This window comes from Nestor notabilis, unplaced genomic scaffold (assembly GCF_000696875.1).
Source record: "Nestor notabilis isolate BGI_N333 unplaced genomic scaffold, ASM69687v1 scaffold36697, whole genome shotgun sequence".
In the NCBI taxonomy this organism is placed as follows: Eukaryota; Metazoa; Chordata; class Aves; order Psittaciformes; family Psittacidae; genus Nestor; species Nestor notabilis.
Window position 1 is genome coordinate 1 of NW_009935826.1, and position 9,667 is coordinate 9,667.

At 50.1% G+C, this 9,667-nt stretch overlaps 1 protein-coding gene across 1 annotated transcript; it reads right to left on the reverse strand.

Annotated features, from left to right (window-relative positions):
* Window positions 1–433: 433 nt before the first annotated feature.
* Window positions 434–9,538, reverse strand: GGA2 (golgi-associated, gamma adaptin ear containing, ARF binding protein 2). Its single transcript, XM_010018000.1, has 17 exons — window positions 9,484–9,538; window positions 8,751–8,835; window positions 8,161–8,236; window positions 7,583–7,681; window positions 6,454–6,577; window positions 5,942–6,045; window positions 5,385–5,465; window positions 5,109–5,246; window positions 4,930–5,011; window positions 4,130–4,249; window positions 3,715–3,882; window positions 3,409–3,464; window positions 2,982–3,133; window positions 2,341–2,510; window positions 1,533–1,702; window positions 1,101–1,211; window positions 434–544 (listed from the first exon to the last, which is right to left on the reverse strand). The coding sequence occupies exons 1-17, from the start codon at window positions 9,536–9,538 to the stop codon at window positions 434–436; spliced, it is 1,902 nt and encodes a 633-aa protein (XP_010016302.1).
* Window positions 9,539–9,667: the final 129 nt, after the last annotated feature.

Consider the following 9,667-nt stretch of genomic DNA (forward strand, 5'->3'; position numbering starts at 1 on the left):
GGTGTTCCTGCCTCTGCCTCCCCGTCCTGCCCGCGCGTCAGCACGTACACACACCCCGAGAGCAGCCCCGTCCCGGGCTCCCCGCAGCCGGACACAAGGCACGGGTGCTGGTGTAGGTTTACTTTTTGGGGTTTAATTAGAAAAGTAAGGGGGTAAAGGGAAAACTGGCCCAGAAAGAGCTGGAGGGACTTGGCTGGGAGAAGCATTAAGGGCTCTGCAGCAGCCTCCTGTAAAGCAGGGTCAGCAACAGGGAAAGGCCATGGCAGAAGCAGGCAGCTTAACACCCCTCCTGCCAGACCCCGGCACAGAAACCAAAGGGAAGGAGGAGATGGCAGATTGCTCCATTCCGGAGGCCAGGCCGGCCCTGCTGGCACACGCTTCCTCCCCACACACACAGCTAAGGCTCTATGGCAATGTCCAAGCCAGCTGAACTTCATCTCCTGCCCCAGAGCTCTGCCTCCGGGAAGCCGGTCACCTCTCCCACCTCGCTGCAGGGCTGCACACCTTGTGTGAACCTGAGTTTGTACCTCAGCCGGATGGGATCCTGTGAGAGAAAGGAAGAGAGAGAGGCATGTCACGGTTACAGAGCCCTGGGCCCCCTTCAGCCTCCCCTGTTGCTGCAGCGAGTCACCCTCTGAAAGGGCAGAGGAACACTTCAGCCATGCAGGAAGACCTGGATCTTCGGAAGCTGTGTAAGGAGCGTCTGGGAGAGCTGCGCGAGCGTCCCAGGGTGTGCTTGGCAATCCCAGTCTGGCCAGCCTTTGTAGTGACAGAGGATTCCTTACACCAAGCTTTGGTCTCATGATCATTCATCAGGGCAACAGAACTGCTTGTGCCTGGGATGGCCTCATCTTCCACCAGCTGCAAACATCTGCGCAGTGTCTCCCAGGAGACATCTGCAGGTGGACTGAGGCAGAACTGCCCATTTGATCCTTCAAATAACAGCTCTGAAAGCTGTTTCAGTGGCAAAAATGCCCTCCCAGCACAGCCCAGGCTGCTCTGTCCCTGCTGATAACACTCTTCCATCGTTCATACAAACACCCCACCCATTACAGTCACATTCCGAGTGCTCCACCATCAGAATCAACCACCACGCATACCTTGTGTGGATTGGAGAGCAGCAGGACCTGGGATACCATGGCAGGGGGGAGAAGAGGGCTGAAGGCAGGCAGCTCGGAACCAGAGGCTGGTTGTAGCCTTATTGTCATGTTCTGAAAGAAAAAACAAAAGGAATGCCTCTTGGTCCATGCTGGAAAAGGACTGGAAGTATTACCAAGCCAGAGCTGCCTAAAGATACACCAGCCAGATGCTGTCATTTAACAAAAAGCACGTCTTTCCACAGCCTGCACCTAAAGGCAGATACTCCTAAACAGACAACTCAGTGCTGCAGGCCCCACCACACAACAGGTTCACCCTTCAGAAAACGAGTCCTGCAGTTTGCAATGAGCAAAGCAATTCCTAAGCAAGTGGTGAACCTCCTCAGGACATTTAGGAGTTGTCCCACTCTCTGCTACTCGTCACAGGCTTCTCACCTTTGGGACTGCAGCCTGGAACACGATGTCCTTAATCGGCTGAGCTGATGTGCTCAGCATGGAAAGAACCATCACCAGCACATCTGGTCGGCCAGGAGCAGGGTCTCTCGAGAAGTGGAGCATAGCCTTGAAACCATTCCTATCGAACACAGTAAGTGGACAGATACCACCTGCCGGAGACAAGAGGAGAAGCGTGGATTCCCCTCCCTTCTGAGGCAGAACAGCAAAGACGGGATGAGGAGCAGCAAAAAGGAAACACTCAAACTTCTACTTCCTCCAGCAGACTCACAGAGCAAGCAGCAATACAGCACTGCCTGTGATTGACATTCCACCTCTAAGGCAGAGAAAGGAATCTGAATGACTGAATCAGACTGAGCTGCTCAGATTTCAACAGTCAGCCAGAGATGTCAGGTATGGATCCAACAGAGATTGCAACTCTTTGGGGCACACAAGACTTAGCCCCTTATGACCACTACCCGGTAAATCCACACCTGCCTATCACCATCCAGCCCTTCCAGAACGTGGTAAATCCTTCACTTGAGAGACTGGAGGCAGAAGACACAAGATTAGCCAAGGCAGGAGAGTCCTGACTGCCCAGTGGGGAGGACAAAGTCATTTCCATGGTACAATCCCTAGCACTTGCTCAAATTCTCAGGTACATCAAGTCCTTCATAGAACAGTCATTACTTTTCTCCAGCCAACCCATACAGCATGAAGCTACTTTGGCTTGCTCCCCTGCAAAAGCCACAGAAGAGCTCTAGCAAGCCTCTAGCAAGCAGAGCTGGGACACAGAAATCATCGCACTTACTCGGTGTAATTGAAATTAAAGGGACAAAAAGGTTTTCTAGAGAAGCATCGTGGGAAGCTGGATGCAAAGAGGCAGCAGGCTTCTGCTCGTAGCCTAGACTGGAGAATGAGGTATCTGCCATTGAGCTATTTGGAAGGTCTGGGAAGGGCAATGTCATTGGTGAAAAATCCCTGGAAAGAAAAGCATGTAGAAAGCTTGTATTAACTGGGGAGACTCCATGGCGTGTACCATCTTCTGCTGCATCCGTATGTATCCCAATACCTCATCCCTTTTAGGTATAAGGAAAGTACAAGCTTACACTCTGAGTTCTTGAGAAATTCAAGACCTGTCTCTGGGAGAGACAATGAATGCCTGGAAACTACTTCGTCACAGACTGCAGAAGGCTGGGAAAGTATTGTTTGAGTCACAGGTTATTGTAACAAGACCTGACTATAAGGTTTTTGTTGCTTTAGCTCAATGTCACCTTGTTCCTAAGCCATGAGATTTGTCTCCCCAGGTTCCTGACCCTGGTGTGCAATTACACAAAGCTCCATTAACAGGTCCATAACGATGCTGAAGAGCACACTTGCCACCCCTAACCCGTGTAGCTGACAGGTTTCTCCAGCTCCAAAGTCAGGCTGTGTCATACAGAGTTTGCTCACCAAGATAACACCTTGCTGCTGGAGGGTGGAGAGAGCTGACCAACCAGGCCCTGAAGTTCATTCTTCTCTGAACAGGAGTCTTCCCAGTCCTCCTGCAGTCTCAGTGTTGGAGAAGCAATTACAACTTCACCATTCCCATTGTGTACAGCAGTCTGAAAAACAAGCGCTTCTGGTTCATGCTACAGAACATCAGCAAAAATCATCTAAGGATCACCTCTGTTTTAATAACACTACTTAAAGTAGAAATAAGCATGAGTAACCTGGTCGCAAACTATGACTGAGAAATTCCTGGCAGAGCAGGAGGATTCCAGTTTCCCTTCAGAACAATGTAGTGTAACAAAGGCTGCCAGAGAAAAGCTAGATCAAGAATCACGTCTGATTTTTGTCCTTTGTACCTTATGGACTAAAGTATCTGAGGATCACTCACCTCTGCAAAGCCAAAATCAGGAGGTGGTTTCTGTACAACAGGAGAGTTGCTGAGATCTAAGAAAGACGCCAAAATGCCACAGGTAAGTTACAGAAAACAAGGGCTTTCCACCAGTTCTTCCCTTCCTGTCTAGCAGCAGTCTGGCTACAGCCTAACACCAGTAAAGAAACTACATTCTTGAAAACTCATGGCTGAAAGGGTCTGCTTCCTCCTAGGGCCAACATTAAAGCCAAGTTCTCCTGTTTGCACTAAACCCCATGACCCCTGGCACCAGGGATAACCCAGCACTGAATTGCACAGACAAACCTAATGTCTTCAGCTCCTCCTCGAGCAGACAGGCAGAGGTGGTGCTGCTGTGGCGGGAGGTGGTGGTTGTATTTGCAGACTGGTCTGTGGGAGACTGGGATGTCATCTCCAGCTCGGAGAAGTCAATCAATGTGTAGCTCTTCATGCGCCTTGGGGGTGGTTGGTGTGCTTGGAAATAGGAGAAAGAGTTAAAGAGAAACCTCCTGAAAGGAACAGGCATGCCCGGAAGGACTCAGAGGAAGAACCTCAAGGATATTTTCTATCAACCATATGTAAAAGAAAACAATGGCTACATAATAGTTTATACATCCAGTGTTACAGGATTTTCTCCACATTTATTCTCCAAGAAGCATTTCCCTTCCAAACGCCACTCACGCTGATGTGCAGGAGCAGACTGTCATGGGACACTCTTTACCTGGTGCATCCACAGAGCTGGTGACTGGACCTCCTCCAGCCCCATCTTCATGGCTGGCTACGACCTGCCTGTACTGCCTGAGTACCTGGATGAGCTTGTCATTGGCCTGCAGTATCTCAGCTGGAAAACACAAGGAGAAACACAATGTCCTAACACAAAGTTCAGCTTCACCCACAGACATTCAACCTTCTCACTCACAACACAAGAGTTCACAAGTGAGAGAAACATGATTCACCATAAAAATTCTCAGTTAAGATCTACTTTATGTGAGTTTCTGGAGACTCAAATTCACTTAAAACTAGCTTAACTTACTTCAAAACTTTCTTAACTTGGTGGGTGAATGTGGTACTGGGTACCCTGAATAGGACGGTGCAATCACCCTCTGATATAGTGTGTGGAGTTCCTGCTGAGGGCTCCAATGGGCTGATGGAGCTCAACGGTCTCATCTCTCCTGAGGCAGTAACAAACCCATCAAACTTACAGATGAGGGGGTGAGATCTTCTCCCTTACTGGGCTAAAGACCCTGTTAACATGACACCCACCTTGGCTGGAAGAAACGGGATTCACTATTTAACTTGGGGCTTCAGATGAAAATTAAGTTTCCCTGGAGAGGAGCTGGAGGAGACTTAAGCCACTTCCAGGGGGGTTTGGTGTAAAGGTGAAATGGAAAGCTCTGCCAGCTGGGTCGCAAGTGCCAAAGCGCCACGACACCCCTCTTAGGGAAGAGCACACCCCACTTGTCAAAGCAAAGGCAGATGAACTTAACTGCAACAAAATGCAAGCACAGTGCTGGCTCTTACCTAGAGCCTCATCGTCATCCACTGTCTCGCTGGCAAGGCGAAAGAGCAGCGGCCTGAGCTTCTCACAGCGTTGAAAGAGAGTCTGTGGAAGGAAACGTTGCACATCACTGCTCAGGAGATCCCAGACACCCTCACAGTTCTCTGTCTCCACAATCACCTGCAGGAAAAAAAGCATTTACCTGTAGGGTCTCCCGGTCAGATCTGGATAATTCTTGTCTCCTGTAGTTTTCTAGTAATTCTTCCATATGTTTAACGTTCTCAGAAACCTCACTGATGGTGTTCGCTCTTCTGGACACCTGAGCTGACTTTTCTTGTTCCTGTGATGAAAAAGACGATGATTTGGCTAATAACAGATCCTGAAATCGTCCCTCCTCTGGGCAGCCCTATGGTCAGGAACAGGGGTCCTGGTAAGTCACCGCCCCCCCAGCACAGCTTCTGACCCAGGGGCTCCCCACCTCCTTGATCATGCTCTTGATCAGACGGTTGGCAGCCTGCAGGTCCTCAGAGTGGTTGCTCTTCAGAAGCCTTGCCAAGAGCTGTTGAAGGGAGAGCATGGGAAAGCAGTGAGCAGCAGGCTCCGGGCACACATCACATAAGAGCAGATACTGAGGGACCCACTGTTGGAATAGTTTCCATAATCCTGGAAATAGGTGGGCTCATGTCCCATCATCTAATCCAGATTACATTGCTGCCTTCTGCAGCCGCCTGCACACACAGTCTGGGTGTTCTGGGAATGGGAACTCTGGCTCTACAGAATTTCTGTAAGGAGAGAAACCCTCCCTTGGGAAAGTTTAATAGAAACTGATGTTTTCCTGGAAAATGTTTCACTTTTACTAGGCAAAGACTTCTGACAAAGCATCAAAGAATTCTCTGCTGTTGTACAGCAAAAGGCATCAGTATCATTCTAAAGATATTCTGTCTGAAACAGCCAAAGCTCCCAAAGTGTGACTGAGCCTCTTTTCTCATCAGTACAAACCAGAGAGGGGGTAGGCAAGAAACCCCAAAGGTTTACCTTGGATTTCTCTTCATCTGTGTCAAAAATAGAAGTCTGAGGTCTCGGAGAAGGGGGAGGTAAAATTCTATCTTCTGGAAATTTGGGGTCTTCTTTTACAATCCCTGCAATGGGTAACAACAGTTGTTCAGTGGTAACTGAGCTGCTGAAACACTCAACAGTGCATTAGATTTTGCACCTATTTCCTTCACCCCTCCCCAGAACTTTCCTGGAAGGGAACTCCAGGGCAGAGATCCCTCTCCTGTACCTTTTCCCTGCACACCAGTGGTGAGCACTGTGAGAAGAGGCCTGAGGCCAGCCTGCTCTTTAGCAAGGCTGTTCTTTGGTACATCTCTTTAAACAGTTCCATGCATCCTTAGGGACCCCAATAGCCTGCAAGTGTGACCTCTGTCCTCTTGTCCTCACACAATGTGTTACAAAAAGCTGAGTCACAAGCTGAAGAGGACACGTCTCTGGTCTCAAACTGTGCCACTTTGAAGGCTAAAAAGGAAACTGAAATTGCAGAACTAAACCTTGTTTCTTTAGCATCTGATAAGCATCCTGGATTTTAACTTCCTGTGGAAACCAGACTGTCCAACTGAATATCACTTCTGTGACTCTCGACTTGACTTTTGCTGAAGACCAGGTTCCATAGTACTGAAAACCAAACAAAGACAACAAAGTTTAAAGCTAAAGAAGTGGTGCCAGGTTGAGCATCTGGGTCTAGCCCCGCAGTGCCCGTGTGCAGGGACTGAGTAGCAAATAGATTCCCAACGCTTCATTCCCAGTGTTGTCAACTGGGCTTCTTGCAGTATAGGAAATAGTGTGGATAGCTGTGGCTGTAAATACAAGGAATGCTAGTAAGTGTATGATAATTCCATAAATATCATATGACAATCAAAATGAAACCATTTCAGAACTTCTATCATCAGTTATTGGTACCGAAACCAAAAGCAGGTTGTTCTATTTTAGGGAAATCAGAAACAAAAGTTGTCTCTTTTCAGTATCTGGCTCTTCTCTGATTTTTCTCACTATCACCTATGAGCACTCGCTTTAATGTATTACAAAAACATCAAGAATGGCAAAAGCCACAAACACAAGGCATTTTAAACTCATTAAACAATACCTGCTCTGTCAAGACAATAGTGACACATTGGTTACACTGTGCTGTTTCACTGGAACACCTTTACCAAACATGGCACAGAGAGAAGAGGGTTTGCTGCTCGGTTAAACATCGCCCTGAAACCAGCTCTTTGCAGCTCTACTGTAGAGGTGATGTCATGGAAAATGAAGCCTGTGCAAGTGGCAAATGTCTGTGGGACCCACTAAAACGGAAGTCGACTACTGGGTTGCTCAGAAGGGTATCTAAGAAAGCCCCAGTCCTGCTCTGTGGTGCGGAGAGGAGCAATGCAGGGCAACCACAGGCTCTGATAAAACAGGTCTCCATTTCTCATCCTGACATGCACTGCCAGGGGACCCAGTGCATCCCCTCCCCACCAAGGGAAAAGCTTTTACAGGGAAGTCACATCCAGTCCTGACACGTGGAGGCACAGAATGAATCCTGCTCTATGCCTGTGCAAGATTCATACTAAGTTTTCATACCCAGCACAAAGCAAACGGCCCGTCCCACCTACAACGTGCAGTGGGACCATGACCACCTACCTTTGGGGAAAGCACTTTGATCAGCTCATTCAGAAACCTGAACTTTGCTATTTCCCTGTGAAATCTTTCACCACAGTTATTCACACAGGTCTCCAGCACCTGCAGAGACAAACCAGACACTGCACACACAAGTCCTGGGGAAAAACTTTGCCATTATAATACTGAATCTAAGAACTTTCTGCCGCTGCACTCACAAACACAAGATGCTGAGAAAGTTGTGCAGCAAGAACATGAATTTTTGCTTTGTCCAACTTAAGCAGGATGTTTAAGATCATCTGCTCTGTTCTAAACATCATTAATAACTTTTGGACCACTGGCCCTGTGGTGGGACCCCAGGTCAAACAGCAAGAGCTGCAGATCACTGAAACCCATCTGCAGAGCGACTGGGGAAGGAACAGCAGCAGTTCCTCCCTGTTACACCCTGGTTTCTGGATTCCTCGTGCAATGGGAAGTTAAAAGGGAGAGACATCAAAAGGGAGAGACATCCAAGAGAAAAAGGAGAAACAGCTATAGTGCCTCTGCCCCCAAACTCTATTGCCAAGTTACTGCTGCCTCTGCATGTGGATGAAAGCACTTACTGTGAGCGCATGGAGAGCTTCCATCTCCTGAGGTGACTGTATCTTATGTGCCAGCAGCCTCGGTGCAAGCGATGGGCTGCGGAGTAGCAGAAGCAAGTCAGACAATGCACGAGTTCCCCAAAAAACCCTAAATGCTGCTGATCTTGTGCTGCAAAGAGCAAGTGCTGGATTCAGAACCCGCTACATGGCACGAACACACGGGTGTCTGCTCTGAAGGAAGAGCATCACTAAGCTTTGACCAGTTTAATTAGTTCCTGCTCCTTCCCACAGAGCCCAGACTGTCAGACGGGAGGTGGGATCTCCCACCTCTCTGAAAGGAAAAGCAGAGGCTGAGCTCACCCAGGGCCTCCCTGCACATCCCCACCCCAGGATTCCTTGGCCAGTCTCCCAAGGGGCTGGTGACAGAGCAGCAGGGGTGCAGCAGTGGACATCAGAGCCCATTCCTGGACACCAGCCTCCCCACACCACCCTGACACTGGGGAGCAGCAGAGCCCAGCCAGCGCTCCCAGCTCTGTCCCAGGCCCCACTCCCTGCAGCCACGAGGGCAGCTCAGAGCCAGGCACCCAGCCAGGAGCGAACCCCTCCCTTACCCGTCCGTGTCAGCGTTCACCTGGTCACAGAACCGCTGGATGCATTCCCAGTTTTCCTCAGGGATACCTGGGTCAGTGGCTTTATCTTACACGGGAAACAAAAAGACAGGAAAACAGCCTCAGCGTGAGAGGCATGTGAGGGCACCAGGAGGAAGGGCACAAGGCAGGAAGCGGCTCCAACCTCCCGCTGCTCCCGGCTGCTTTAGGGCTCTCTGGAAACCGGCCGAAATGGAAGACACGGGACAAGCAGGAAACAGCTGGTACTAAAACCTGCCTAAAAAGAGTGCTGAGGGGACACTCAGAGCCAAAGTCAGGCAGGAAGGGAGGTGGTGAAAGCACCAGCACAACGTTCCTTTTAGCATGGAGCATGAAACTTAAAACCATTCACAGGCAGCTCTCCCAGGACCGGACAAGCTTTGCTGTGCAGGAACAGAGGCACAGTTGACCCTTTTGCAACAGGGCTGCACGAGTGCCTGTCCCAAAGTTCTGCCTGCATGGCTGGATTGAGAGAGTCTTCTTTGGCTTTACCCACTCCCCAGTCCAGTGCTCAAACAGCTTAGGCAGGACTGAGGACAATGAAGGACAGGAGGGAAAGGGAGTGGGAGAGACGCAGCAGGTTAAGGCAGCCCCCATGAACACCACCCTAAAGGGGCTCCGTGGAGGAGATGGGCCCTTCCCTGAGGAGCTGAGGCTGCTCCGGTGCCCTCCCGGTCAGGCCCCCGGCCCCACTCACTGAGCCACCGCTCCAGCTCCGTGGCACTGGCCGAGGGCTTCGGCTCCAGCTCCATGCTGCCGGCAGCAGGAAGCAGATCCAGCCCCACTGCTCACACACGGCTCGCCCGTGGGAAGCCCAGACGTTTCCCTGGTGTGGAAGTGCACACCATGGGCTGGGCCCATAGAACACACCCCCCACCAGC